The sequence below is a fragment of the Thunnus maccoyii genome, chromosome 1, assembly GCF_910596095.1.
Source record: "Thunnus maccoyii chromosome 1, fThuMac1.1, whole genome shotgun sequence".
NCBI classification, from domain to species: Eukaryota; Metazoa; Chordata; class Actinopteri; order Scombriformes; family Scombridae; genus Thunnus; species Thunnus maccoyii.
This window is the reverse complement of record NC_056533.1, coordinates 20768321-20782276: the sequence shown is the minus strand read 5'-3', so window position 1 is coordinate 20782276 and position 13956 is coordinate 20768321. Positions and strand designations below refer to the sequence as shown.

The window sequence follows — 13956 nt, the reverse complement described above, 5'->3', positions numbered from 1 at the left end:
TGTCCCCTTCCCTCTTTCCTCCTCTTGCCTCATTTTTCTTTTTCTTTTCCTTTCTCCTACCCTCTCACGCTGTGTCTGCCGTGATCCTAAAACCGTCCGGTCTGTATGATGCAGATGAGAGTGCAGTTGCCAGTGTACAAAGCCTTAGTCTGTTCTGTGCAGACGTAACAGCAGCGCTTCATAATCTCTGCCTTTCCTGTTCCCTCCAGTCTCACTTCCTGTGTGTTGTATATATCCAGACCCCCTGTCCACATGTGAAACTGCACCGGCCAAGTTCACATAAACATCTACTCACAGTCAGCGAGAAGAGTCAGTGCGTCAGCTCTTGTTGAAAGAAATGTTGAGACTACTTGTACAAACCATTTAGACATTAGGCTGGTTGGGACATTATTTCTGGTTGAAAGTAACTTTATCCTGACAGTAATGTTTTGTATAAATTAGTACTTGAGGAGGAAATCTTTGTTTTTTAAATGCTCTTCCAAATTACAAACAAAAAAATCATCATTTACATACTTTAACCATCTAGAATATTCTAAACATTACCTGTAAATTTTCTCTTAAGTAGCTTCAGCATAATATTAAATGTTCATTTGATGCTGTTTGACAACATCACATATATATTCTGCATCTGCTCGATCAAATGTTTCATCATCTTTATATTGGGTAAAATATTAAAATCCAAGATGCAATTCTGTATGGTTGCATCATTCAGCATAAAAAAAGCTTTCATATCTGTGGAGATCTTGACTAGAGTTGTGAGTGTGATCAGGGCGTTCCTTGGCTCTGAGTGAATTGTAATTGAGATGTGGTGTTAATGTACCGGATCAAATTAATCCATACAGAAGAGTTGAGAAAGTCCTTCAAAGGAATAGTTCAACATTTTGGGAAATACTGTTATTAGTTTTCTTTCTAAGAGTTACATGAGGTGATTACAAATATAAAGCTACAGCCAGCAGCTGGTTAGCACAAAGAAATTAAAGAAATTATGGCAACTGGCTGAGAAGTAGTTCAGGTAAAACCACAATCAGCCAATCAATCTTTAGACTTTGGTTTTTGTATGAACCAAGATATAACGTGTTAATTATTAAGTGTTAGCTGTGCTGATTGGCAGTTTTTGTTACCTTTGCAGGCCCACGGAGCAGGCTAGCTGTTTCCCCCTGTTTCCAGTCTTTGTGCTAAGCTAAGCTAACTGGCTGCTGGCTGCAGCTGCGTATTTATTGTACAGATAGGAGAGTGGTATCAGCCTTCTCATCTAAATCTCTGAAAGAAATCCTTTAAAAACTGCTGGGAAACACGGGCATAGAAAATCCATCGCAGATGTGATGTAACTCTTAATAATCTGTAAAGGTGTGACAGTCTTATCAGGAATGTCTCCATTTTCACAGCGGATTTGTTCATTTTCTATGAACAGATGTCAATATTTCCAATCTTTTGATCATGGTTTTTGAGACACAGGGTTTATTTCATCTCATTATTCTGTACCACCTTGGCTAAAGAGCCCCCACACCGGAACTTCAACATGCAAATATCCAAAATGTCATTATTCAAAATTATTATCATCAAGAGCCAAGCAAAGTCAATATTATAGCAGTAAAGCACCGAGTGACAGGATTGTTGTATAGGTGACGCCACATGCTCGGCAAACTTCTGTACAGACAACACCCCTTGCTATTTCTCTCATTGTCCACCACCACTTTGACTAACAAATTTCCTGCAGGGAAACTCGTACTCTTATGAGCATTGTTCTCGAAATTCACCTAAACAGCCAGCGTAAGTCTTCAGGCTATTGTATGCAATCCATACCTTTCCTGCGTAACACAAAGGATAACTTTTCCTCATGATTTAAGCTGGCGTACGGTCAGTCACACCCTAATGTCCCAAAAGGGGAGCTACTGCAGTGGTCTGATGCATTCCCAGACACAGTGAGTCTGCAGGCCTGAGAGCCATTTCCTTTTAGGGGAAGTGAGTCACTGTAATAAGGCAGGGAGGGGCTCTCAGGGGACGGCATCAACGCCAGGTCGCGGCAAAAGATATGCTGTGTGCTCAACACACTTCTTTAGTCCAAAGCTATTCTTCTATTTTGCATCCAGCAGTAATTCAAAGCTCATCTACTTTGAATTCTCTCGAGGAGATGTTTAGTTTCAGTTGTGTGACCACAAAACGGCCCCAATTTTGTGGATTTACACCACAGTCGTACACAATGAAATAATGAGTCGAAGCTTTTCTGATTTGTGAGACTAGATCTATTGATAAGAGTATAAAAGGTATACGGAACACAGTGGTTCTTTCTGCTATGCAAAGGTTACATAAGGCCACCTTTCGAATGAATGCAGTCCTGCGTTTGATTTGCATACTTGTTTTAGCAAAGGGAAATGTCTCATTGCTATTTAAGAGTGGGACCCAGCACTAATGTGCTGCTTTATTTTGCTGTTTTCCACAATAATTGATTATAGGCATTTCTGTGTGTAAATTAATGCAGGATTAAAACATCTGTCCTGCCATAAAATGTAATTATGCCAGTTGAGTGTACACACTCTGAGGTTTATCTTAAAAGAGGAAAATTAACAGTTGAACTCTTCTATCTTTTTTACAGTTCTAGCCTTTCCTGCGTTTTTGCTTGGAATTGACCAGAACCGTCTGAAGGAGAAACTGACCAGCCGCAAGATGGACAGCAAGTGGGGAAGTGCGCTGGAGTCTATTGACGTGACACTGAATGTGGAGCAAGCGTGTTACACACGTGATGCCCTCTCCAAAGCCCTGCATGCACGTGTGTTTGACTACCTGGTTGAGGTATGATTGCTTTAGTTTAGTTTAGTTTAGTTCATAAATAAATAATAAATATCAGAAGTTGTAATAAGTAAAACAAAAGCTGAAATAACCTGTAATAAACCTTTATCTTGTGACACAATCCTTTGTTTTCAGTCCATCAACAAAGCCATGGTGAAGGATCAACAGGAGTTAAATATCGGAGTGTTGGACATTTATGGATTTGAAATTTTCCAAGTAAGTGTTTGGTCGTTTCACATGCTGACACATGTTCTACTCTGTAGCAACACATAAATTAGATTAACAGGTATTAACTTTGAGCATTTAAACAGATTAAACACAAAGGATAAGACTAATTTATAAAGTATGTGGATTAAGTTCCATCTCCTGATTGCAGATTGAAGGCAGACATCAACATGCCTTTCTAATCTGATTATGTGTTTGTTTAGTTTGCTTAATGGAGTTGTTGATAGGACTGGACAAACTAAATGGAAGTGTTTTTGTCTTCTTTTGGTGTGCAAGAGCTCTAGGCTCCTAATATGAAGCACAGATTGTTAGTGTGTACCATGACGTGACATAACGTTATCCCCTCTGAATAATATCTAATCAGCTCCACCAGCTTTGTCTGTCGTTCACTTTGAAGGTCCTCTCTTTGTATACACAATGTAAGAAAAGGTCAGCTACATTTCGATGACCACAGGAAGATGCAGACCACCACCACATAAGGCTAATGCCGAATGTCCATTGTATGTGCTGTGAATTGCACAATGCGGCCCTTCCTCTTATACCAGGCAGCCTGCATATGGCTCCCGTGCCAAACAAAGCCCATTGAGCTTAGAGGATTTCCGTACTCAACTGAAGACAAAACTCACTTAGTCTGTATGGATTTTATTAACCATGTTGTCTCTTCATTAGAAAAATGGATTCGAACAGTTCTGCATCAACTTTGTGAATGAGAAACTCCAGCAGATATTCATCGAGCTGACTCTAAAGGCAGAGCAGGTGATGTTCCTCCAGACTCTTCTTCTTTTTGGTCTCTATTTTTTATTACCAGCCTTAATAGTTGGTTTATATTCTGACTCTGCACTCTCCCACTGTCTCTTTTTTGTAGGAGGAGTATGTGCAGGAGGGCATCAAGTGGACTCCCATTGAGTACTTCAACAACAAGATCGTCTGTGATCTCATCGAGAGCAAAGTAAGTCAACCATAAGTAAATAATAAAGAAACTATAATGCTGATTGTGTATGACAAGAGTGCACAATCCTCAAAATGTCTTATTTTAATAATACGAAATGTTTAGAAATGTCTAATCTGCATGTGCATCTCAGCACATGCAACATATTTTTTTACATAGCTCATGAGAAAATAGTAAAAATGGATAAAGAAAATGCTCTATTTTGCAATGGTAAGAAATTTTGATTTGCTCTGATGCATTATCATAACAACATGCACATAACACACCTGAAAACAGAGAAGGGAAATCACATATATGCAAAAAACAAGACAGTTTTTGAGATATCCTGCTAAATAGCAAACAGATAAACAAACAAAAAAACAAATAAATAAACTTTTGAGAGTTGTTAATCTGAAAATATAGTACTGTTTTCCATTTGTCAACTTACATTCACAACAAACAAGGGTATCAATAGTCATCAGGTTTTTATAAGAAACATTTGGTAGTTTTATTATCCTTGTGAATGTAAACTGAGTTGCACAAGTTCCTCGCCAAGTTTCTGCTCTGTTGCCATGACTAGTGACTTAATATCCTCAAACGTGCCGACATGCCTCTTAATTTGATTTATCTGTCCCACTGAGAGGTCTAATCCATGAAATCCACAACAAGGGTTTTAAAACAAGCCTCTATCTGAGAGGAGCAGGGGATCTGATTCAGTGCCTGACAGTTTAGCTCTTTACACCCAGACCCTTTTTGGTTAATCCAGTGACAAGTTTGCATGTGTCCTTTCAACAGAGACTTGTGTTCTCTGAGTTAGAGACACTGTTACCACTGTGCACACTAAAGGCCGCTGATTAGCTCTGGACATGATGGAGCCAAACAGGGCTGTGTATTACTCCACTGATTTGAAGATTTAGATTTAGATTTGTAGCTTTTACATCTCCTTTACATGCATAATTAGTGTCAAAAAGCAACGATTCTTTATGTGTTTGTGCAACAAATTTTGTATTGAGTTCTCATTTAATACATAATAATAATAATAATAATAATGATAATAATATAATAATAATAATTATCCCATCAGCTGAAGTGACCTTAATTTATTTCTCTTTTTTTTTTGATATTTACTATAATCATCAACTTCAAATGCTACATATTAGTGCTGCAACTACAATTATTTTAATTACAGATTAATCTGCCCATTATTTTCTATAAAATGTCAGAAAATTGTGAAAAATGCCCATCCCAATTCCCCAGAGCCCAAGTGATGTCTTCAAATATCTTGTTTTGTCTGACCAACAGTACAAACCTTAAAAATATTAAATTTACTATCACAGAAGACATTACGTTTGAGAAGCAGGAACAAGTTCATATTTTGGGGCATTTTTTCTTGATAAATGAGTTAAACGATTGTTAAATTATCAAAATTGTTACCAATTTTCAGTCAATTGTTTTATCTCTGGCACATATAAGCCCTGGAGTCAAAAAAATAATATTCAATCAACTTCAGAATATGTAACGTCCAAACTAGTAACTTCTCAGAAAAATATGAATGCAAAGTGTTTTCCCTGTGGTCTCAGAGTCCCCCCGGCATCATGTGCATCCTGGATGATGTGTGTGCCACCATGCACGCTGTGGGTGAGGGAGCTGATCAGACCATGCTGCAGAAGCTGAGAGTCCAGATCAACACTCACGAACACTTCAACAGCTGGAACCAAGGCTTCATCATCCACCACTACGCAGGCAAGGTCAGTCTGAGTGCATGTGTTTGTTTTGAGGAGTTTGGTACATTTGTCCTCTCACAACTCCCAGTGTCCCTGATAGTTCTGTTTAAAAGGTATTAGCCTCAGCTGGTATGTTTTTGATAAACAGAACTCGGCTTTGACATAAACATCGCACTTCACCGACGCTGGTATGTCTTGGTTCACAAAACGGTGCAGTACAAAACAACATTTAAAGCAAACCGCATACACTTGGCCTTGGTATAAACTGACTATCATGTTACTGTGTGCACACAGTCTGCAGTGTGGAACTGACAGAAACTTCTGGAAATAGAAAGTTATTAAAGTGTCATTTTTTATGGTGTTGGTATGGGAGCTGTTCCTGTTGCTCCCTACTTGTATGATCTGTCATAAATACCAGTTCTGCAGCTGGTAATTTAATTCTGGAGTTGCTGTCGTCATCTTCATCTTTTTAAGTTTTTCCCATCTAATTTAACACTCTCTCCTCTCTTCTGCACCTTCTTTGTGTATTTATAAATGCAGTCCCCATTATGTAACAGCGTGACACATATTAATCCACCTCATTTCATTTGAATATTGCAGCTGATCAAATGTTTTTTTTTTAACATTCGTTTTCATTTTGGTGGTCTTGGCCGAGGTTGTCCTGTGTCATTCTCCAGATGTGTGGTGGCCTCAGCTTGGTACACATGCCGCAGGCTTAATGAGCCATGTCATAAAGACTTGAGGGGGCTCCCATGACCGGGCTTTAAACATTCCTCCAAGCTCTGCCTATAGTGTAGGAGAAATAACATGGTTTAATTTACACACTTTGAAACCACTGCTGGTTTTATAAGGAGGCTAATCCAGGGAGGTGTAAAGCTTGGCTCTGCAACCCATCATTTTCTTTTCCCATAAAATTCAAGCCATTGATTTAGGTCGGAATATCAGTCAAAATTTGATTTTTCGCATGTCTCATTTTGCTGCAGGTTTTAAACAGCTTAACCTCGTCCCCTATGATAATTATCACCTCTCCCTAATCATCCTCCAGGTGTCCTACGACGCAGAAGGATTCTGTGAGAGGAACCGAGACGTCCTTTTCAACGACCTCATTGAGTTGATGCAGAGCAGTCAAATGTAAGTAACTCCTATTTCCACATTGCAGCGACATGTGGTGAGGCTTTCTATGGAGCTCACTCACTATTGTGATGCATATGGTCGTAATTGAATACATCTGAATGAGAGCTTCAGATGTCCTTTGCATCTGGAAACTGGCGGGATGTAACAGAAGTGTGCAGGGCCGCGTTACGTCGTGCCCTCTGCCCTGAATCACGTCTGGCTGCTGTTCAGATATGCGGCTTTTGGGGTCTACCCAGTCTGGCCTTACAAGTGCAGTCTCCCTGCGGGGCTGCATTGTGGAGTCTGGTCTCCCTGTGTTATGGTTTCTTGGGCTTTCTTTGTGTCAAAGTGGCCATCTGTGCAAACAGCCTGCATTGTCTGCGTAACCCCCGCAGGCCTCAAGCCACTGCTCAAACCCTTTGTGTGTACGTTCTGTGAGGCGTGAAAGGAGGTTATGTCAAAATCCCATTCAGACACGTGCTCGAAAATGCACATATATATACAGTATGCACATATATGTACAGTATATCACATACACATATAAAAACACATAGATAAAAGAGTTTGGCACAGTCACAAAGGAAGCATGAGAAGGAAGGAAGCAGCCTCATTCCTGAGAGCAGCAGGTCTAAATGGAGAAGAAAGGAATGACCAGTATTGTCAGCTGGACAGTATTAGCAGACTTCTGGTCTATTTGTACACATAACCTGCTGATCCTTTCTTCTGTGTCCATAGCCTTGAGTCAGAAGTTTAAAACCAAACAAATACCAATGTGGGAAAATCGCAGATAGGGGATTATATAAAAAATCCCAACATGAAAAAGCACTTTGAAATAATAAAACAACAAAACACCAAAGGCAGAGATGTAAGCAAGTTGTAATAAGTTGAATGCCGAGCAGCAGTACATGTCAGCTTCAGAACAGGCCATCACATTTGTATGTGAGTTTTCAAAGCCGACACAGTTCAAAAGGAGCCACACACTCGGTGCCTGAATGACAGATGTGCTGATCACTGAAGCGAAAAATAATTTTGGTAAAAGGGAACAGAAGCCCTGAAGATCGTGACCGTGTTTTATATTGTTTTACCTGCATCAGATTATCCAGGCAAGCCTTTTAAATAAGTCTTTAAAAAGTGTCCAATTTACAGCGTAAGTGCCAAGAACAACTGCTAGACATCATCATTAATTTCAATTTACGGCTTTGAGGAAAACGGTGACGTCGTTCATTCTCAAGGGAGAGCTTCTAGTCCTTCTCAAAAAGTTGGTGTGCACTTTTCCATAACACAGGAGCATGTGAGACTTGAGCCAAGAGAGTCCAAGTATGTTTTGATGAGATGCTAAATTATTTTTATAATGGCGTAGTCTGAGGTTTCAGATGACTTCAGATGTACCTTTTGTCACATGTCATCTCTCTTACCACTGTATACCAAGTTATATGGGAAAAAAAATCTGTAATAATGAAAATGAGCTCAAAAGTACAAATCTGAGCCACTATCCTTTAAGTTCTGGTAAGTTATAAGATATCCTGGTAACAAGAGTGTCTGTCTTTAGTTGAGAGAAACCTGAGTGTATGGAAACTTCACAGATATCTGTGACATTCTGACCTGCAGCAAGATGTCCTAGTGAAGATGTTGTTATAAAACACATCTACAAATGAAACATTTACAGTTACCTAAAATATATTCCTAAAATAGTGCTTCATCGTGCAGAAGGCCAAAATTCAAGCAAAAGTCATTCATGCCTGAATTATTTTACTGCAACTGGAGCGTTGTCAAATAATTGCTCACATTCTTATTTACAGCAGTGGCCTTGGGGAGATTAGCTGCACAGGGAGGGTTTGTTCAAATATACTACAGTGTGCACACACATCCCTAATTTTCCCACCCACCCCCAACTCAGACTTTCCCAAGTGGTTTAGGAATTCAAACCATTAACCTTTGTCGAAGGTCCTTCAATCATTAACTGCATTTTTGTTTTTGGCTGCCAGAGAAAGTAGACATTACTGCTTTTCCAGGTCTACAACATATGTTTTTGTTGATACTGACTCAGTCTCTTCACCTTTGTCCCCTTACAGCGCCTTCATCAGAGCACTGTTTCCAGAAAACCTCAACGCTGAAAAGAAGGGTCGGCCCACAACTGCAGGCAGCAAAATAAAGGTGTGTATTCAGCAAAGTGTGTGTACTGCATACACCTGCCCCTCCTCCTTATCAGGGTCCCCGTGGGAAAAGACCTTTGAAAAGATAATGTGTGCTATATGTTTGCTATTCAGTGGACTCACAGGAGTGGCCCTCAGAGTCAGTATTTCAATAAGTCCCAGTATGTTGGGTTTTCATGACCTTAACAGCGTTATCATCATCATCACTCTCATCTTCTTTTTTTCCCCCTTTCTTGATCTTTGCTCTTACTTCAAATCTCAGAGACAAGCCAATGATTTGGTGAGCACACTGATGAAATGTACTCCACACTACATCCGTTGCATCAAACCTAACGAAACCAAGAAGCCCAGAGACTGGGAAGAGAGTCGGTAAGTCATCCCCTGTCACCCTCACTGTCACACATATAATTAAAACTCCAACCAAAAATTATACTTAAGAATGCTGTAAAGAGACAGTTTAAGAGTTTAAAAAAAATCCTTCCTTAATGTGAGTAATGAGGCACATTTATCAAGTGACTTCATCCCATTTACAGGGAAGTGTGGGAGTAACATACAATAAGAGCAGCTCTTAAGTGATCTTGCTTAATCATCATAAAATATCCTCCCATTTTACTCAGTGACATGTTCTTTTGCAAAAGAATACTGTGTGATTTTTTTAAAAGTTATTCTTATTTTTGTAAAATCCTGAAATGAACAACAATCTAATATATTTATAATGTATAAATAGAGATGAAATAATAGAAAATTGACTGAAATGGAAACAAAAATAAAGTCAAGTTGGAGGAAATACATCAGAGAAAACAGACAATCAGGAGAATTTAGCACCACATTGACAGTAAAGATGCATGAAAAGTGATTGTAGAGAAAATCAATGCCAGCTTTATTCAATGCCATTAGAAGATGGAAGCACATGAGCAACACGAATTAGACATAGTGCTAATGATCAATGATATTTTGCACAATCACTCTTTCACTTAAGTCCAAAATTTCACTTTTAAAAGTTTAATAAACATGGGTGTAGGTCTTTAACTATTCACACATAAAAGGTCAACACTGGATCATTGTTCAGATGTTGGTCAGTGCTGCTGCTTCAAAGACTTCTGTTCTGCCTCCAACCATTTTTCTGGTCTTATTTGGATGTTTTCTATCCGTCTGAAGACCAAGTCATGTGAGACATGTCTCACATTTCCCCCTTCTTTATCCCTTTGTTTCAGTTTCTTGCTCTTTCCTCCCTGCTCACAGGGCTTGGGTACTACATGTTCAGATGTAGAGTTGCTGCTGTATTGTTCAGAGCCTATGACCTTCCTGTTATGAGTCCGGTGCAGGGTGGCTCGTTAATTTGCACCGGAACCGCTGTTTTCACAGGAAGTCTGAGTGTACTAAGTAGTACTTAAGGTCTTTGTTTGAGAAGAAGTTAGCAAAACGCAACTCGTTTGCATACAATGAACCTGTGATTATCCCTTCCGCCAGTGGAGTGGGAGCTTTATGTGTAGTATACTGAACCTAGTAAAGAGTTAAGAATAATAGCTGATATCTCAAACCACTGCTGCAAGGTAGTTGTGGTTATAAATCAAAGTTAATTGAATATTAATATTTTTTCTGGATATAGACACTTGTTGCAGTTCTTTGCTTGGATATTGTTTTTATTTTTAGTTTTTTATGTCTTTTTCTATTAACTTTTTTATTCTCAAATTTACATATTTACAACACCAACATTACATCACAAAAAGGCAGCAGTGTCAAAAACATGAAATTAAAACACATACATTTAAGGATGGTGTAACAAAAAAAGGGGGGAATAAATGTCCATCAATACCACTTCAGAGGGTCAGCAGTAAGCATGTGTGAGTATTTATTGTGTTTTTAGTCCAGCTCACTAAAAGAAGGGAATTATTGTAGCGTTCCCCCATCATCAAGCCTATAATGTCCAAAAGAATTCAAAAACAATAACAAGCGTCCATTATAAGCCACAAAATGTCCCAAAAGTCTCCTTTTTGTCTGTCCAAAAAACACAGAAAAGTAATCAAACCTTCCATCAGTAGTCGACATCGCTTCAGTGAAAAGTCTGACATAATTTTATCCTAATATTCATCTTTGTTTCTTTTTCTGTCTTTAGCGTAAAGCATCAGGTGGAGTACCTGGGTCTGAAGGAAAACATCAGGGTAAGGCGTGCTGGTTACGCCTACCGCAGAGTTTTCAAGAAGTTCCTCAACAGGTAACACACCTCAGACTCAAAGTGATGTCACACTATTTGTTATTCTCCATCTCATTATGATCTGTATAAATAAAGGGGTCAGGTTTAAACCACCTAACTGTAACACACTTAATGTTGGCCACTAGTCAGATCTGTAAGCCTGAAGACTACTTGAGGATATCATATTGCAATATTACTTTAAGGGCACTGAACACATCCTTCCTTCACTTTGGACATGAACACAAAATGTGTTTCTCCAGCTCCGGTCTACGCTGGTCAGGCTATCATCATCATAATCTTTGATTTGGGTTGGGATGAGAGCAGCAACAGCAGCACTTATTCTGTGGTCCCAGTCAGTAGGAAAGAGTGCAGCATCTCTTTGGGTCAGTTGGGTTCACTGGGTCAATCGTCAAGCTGCGTGTTTAGCCTTATTGAGGAGACACTCTGAAACACACAGCACTTTTAAAAAATTCTGTCTCTGCTAAACTTTCTGGCCCTCAGGTATGCCATCCTGACCAAAGAGTCCTGGCCAACATGGCGAGGAGATGAGAAACAAGGCGTCCTTCATCTCTTACGGTCTGTAAACATGGACCAGGATCAGTTCCAGCTTGGTCGCACCAAGATCTTCGTTAAGGCCCCCGAGTCGGTACGTTTGTCCTCTTCCTCACCTTCAGACTGTCACGTTCTCTGTTCTTTTGCTTCGTCTTCGCCCTTTTTCTAATACTCCATCTCCATTTGAAATCTTTCCACTTTGCATTCATCGAGCAAAAGTACCACGTCACAACTCTTTCATATGTTATCTTTGTACAGATGTAGAGTTCATATCACATGTCAGTGTGTCTGCTGACATGCAAAAAGCCTATTTGTTAGCAGGGGGAAAACTGAACTCACCATTACACTAAACTCCATAAAAGGGCACTAGTGTCCTGAATCATGCTCAAATCCTTGTTGTAGGGGAGGAGACTCAACCCGACCCTTGTACCACGTCAGCACTGAGTCAACACCACTTTGGAACTAAAACACAAGCTCAGGCTGTGGTTGCAGAGTCGGGGGAACATCGTAAAGGGTTGTCTTTTTCCACCATAACCACTTTTTTTCATGGTTTCTATGAAAGCAGCACTTGTGTGAAGCCTGAGCTTTCACTTATTAACATTTGTACACATCACGCACGGCCGAGCATGCACGTGCACACACACACAGATGTATGCTTAGAGGCTAATACACAGACATCTTAGTCTTAATTCAGGCCTTACAGCTGATACTGAATGCCTTTACTTATTCATTGCAGCAGTGCGCCGCCAAGAGCCCCCATCCCCCCACAGTGCCAGACTGAAAGTCCGAGTCACTGAGGTGTACTTATGAAACGCAAATATCACACAGGGCGGACCGCTGAAATGAGCTGAAAGGCTTCTCAAAACAAGCCTTTCTGTCTGATAAGACACTGACACTAGCTAATTAGTTGTGTGACTCAAGCACTTTTCTGTTGGATGTAATAAGTAAAGTTTGACGCTGAGCCAGATGTTGGAGAAGAGTTTCTCCCCCACAGTGGTGATGGATGAGCTGCTGGCTTACTGTCCATGTGAGGTCTTACAAGTGCTGCGCTGAGGCAGAACGACGAGCACAGAGAGTTGTCATTCACATGTGAATCGATTTAAAATAAGTGTACTATTATATAATTTAGGTCATTTTTTTTAAATTCACTCTCCTGCCTTAAAAAATGAGGATTTGCTGCTTTTCTCAGTTTTGTATATTTTGGGTTTGGAACTTGGTTGTTTAAAGACATAATTCCTTTTATAGACTAAATTACTTATCAATTAAGGTACACATGATTGACAGATTCATTGATAATGAAAATATTAGGGAGTTGCAGCCCTATGATCATCAGTAAGATCAATACTGCTTTGGTTTGAAATGCCTGTCAGATATTTGAGTTATAAAGACGTAATAATAGAAAGGCTGAAACCTTTTTTGAGTTTTTCCTCCTTGAGCTAAATTCATCACCATGTAATATAAGACAAAACACCACCTGCTGTTTGTTCTTGGATTTGTCACCTCGGAAGTTTAATTACCTGTCTGACAAAAAAACATTGAAGCCTCAGTGATTTCATGATGTAACTTCATAGATAAATGAATCAATTGACGTATTTCTCTCCTCACAGCTTTTGGGGTTGAAGTTTGATCTGTTGAGATGTTGTATTTAATGTTGCTTGTGGTTCGGTCCTGTGCTGTCACACTGCGGCCTGTGGCCGGGCTGTGTCAATGCCAGGCCTGTTACAGCAGCGGGCAGGATGTTTAGTCTGGCAGGGAGAGGGCAGAGATTGTGATTGCGTGTCTAGAGGCCCGTCAGGAAATGACATAGACTGGTGAAAAGACTGGTGGTCTCTTGGCGCAGAGTCAGCTCCTTGAGCGGGAAGTGGGGAAATAACTTTATATCCAGAAAAATACATTTTTTAAATGTGTGTAAGAGTTTTATTGATCATATAGAAGAATATAGAACAATGTGTTGATGAACAACACACAGAACAAAAAGTGCAAATATATCTGAAATCAAACATATTTTACAATATTACAATTTATTTAGCTTAGTCTTTGTAATTAACCAGGAATTACAACAAATCAATCCAGTTTAAGTGTGTACAATTGAAAGACAGGAATCATCTAAGCTGTGAAGTGCAAGTTCTGTTAATTGTAAAAATGTGGCTGAGCTAGCTTTTTAGTGTTTGCGTTCTGTACAAAAAATCTCTGTCCCACTTTACCAAATGTGCAACTTGTAAACTGCAACTTGCAACATAAGTTAATTTCCTCTCACGTTGATTCTGACGCGTTTAACTA

General features: G+C 39.5%; 1 protein-coding gene across 3 annotated transcripts in view; it reads left to right on the top strand.

The window, feature by feature from the left end:
* Positions 1-13956, top strand: part of myo1ea (myosin IEa) — a 58844-nt gene that overhangs the window by 30928 nt on the left and 13960 nt on the right. For all 3 annotated transcript variants that reach the window (XM_042434839.1, XM_042434761.1, XM_042434680.1), the window contains exons 10-19: positions 2594-2790; positions 2923-3003; positions 3682-3768; positions 3878-3961; positions 5521-5688; positions 6710-6795; positions 8850-8931; positions 9193-9299; positions 11047-11145; positions 11626-11770. In XM_042434839.1, coding sequence (XP_042290773.1) covers positions 2594-2790; positions 2923-3003; positions 3682-3768; positions 3878-3961; positions 5521-5688; positions 6710-6795; positions 8850-8931; positions 9193-9299; positions 11047-11145; positions 11626-11770 — 1136 coding nt within the window. The remainder of the gene's footprint in view (positions 1-2593; positions 2791-2922; positions 3004-3681; positions 3769-3877; positions 3962-5520; positions 5689-6709; positions 6796-8849; positions 8932-9192; positions 9300-11046; positions 11146-11625; positions 11771-13956) is intronic.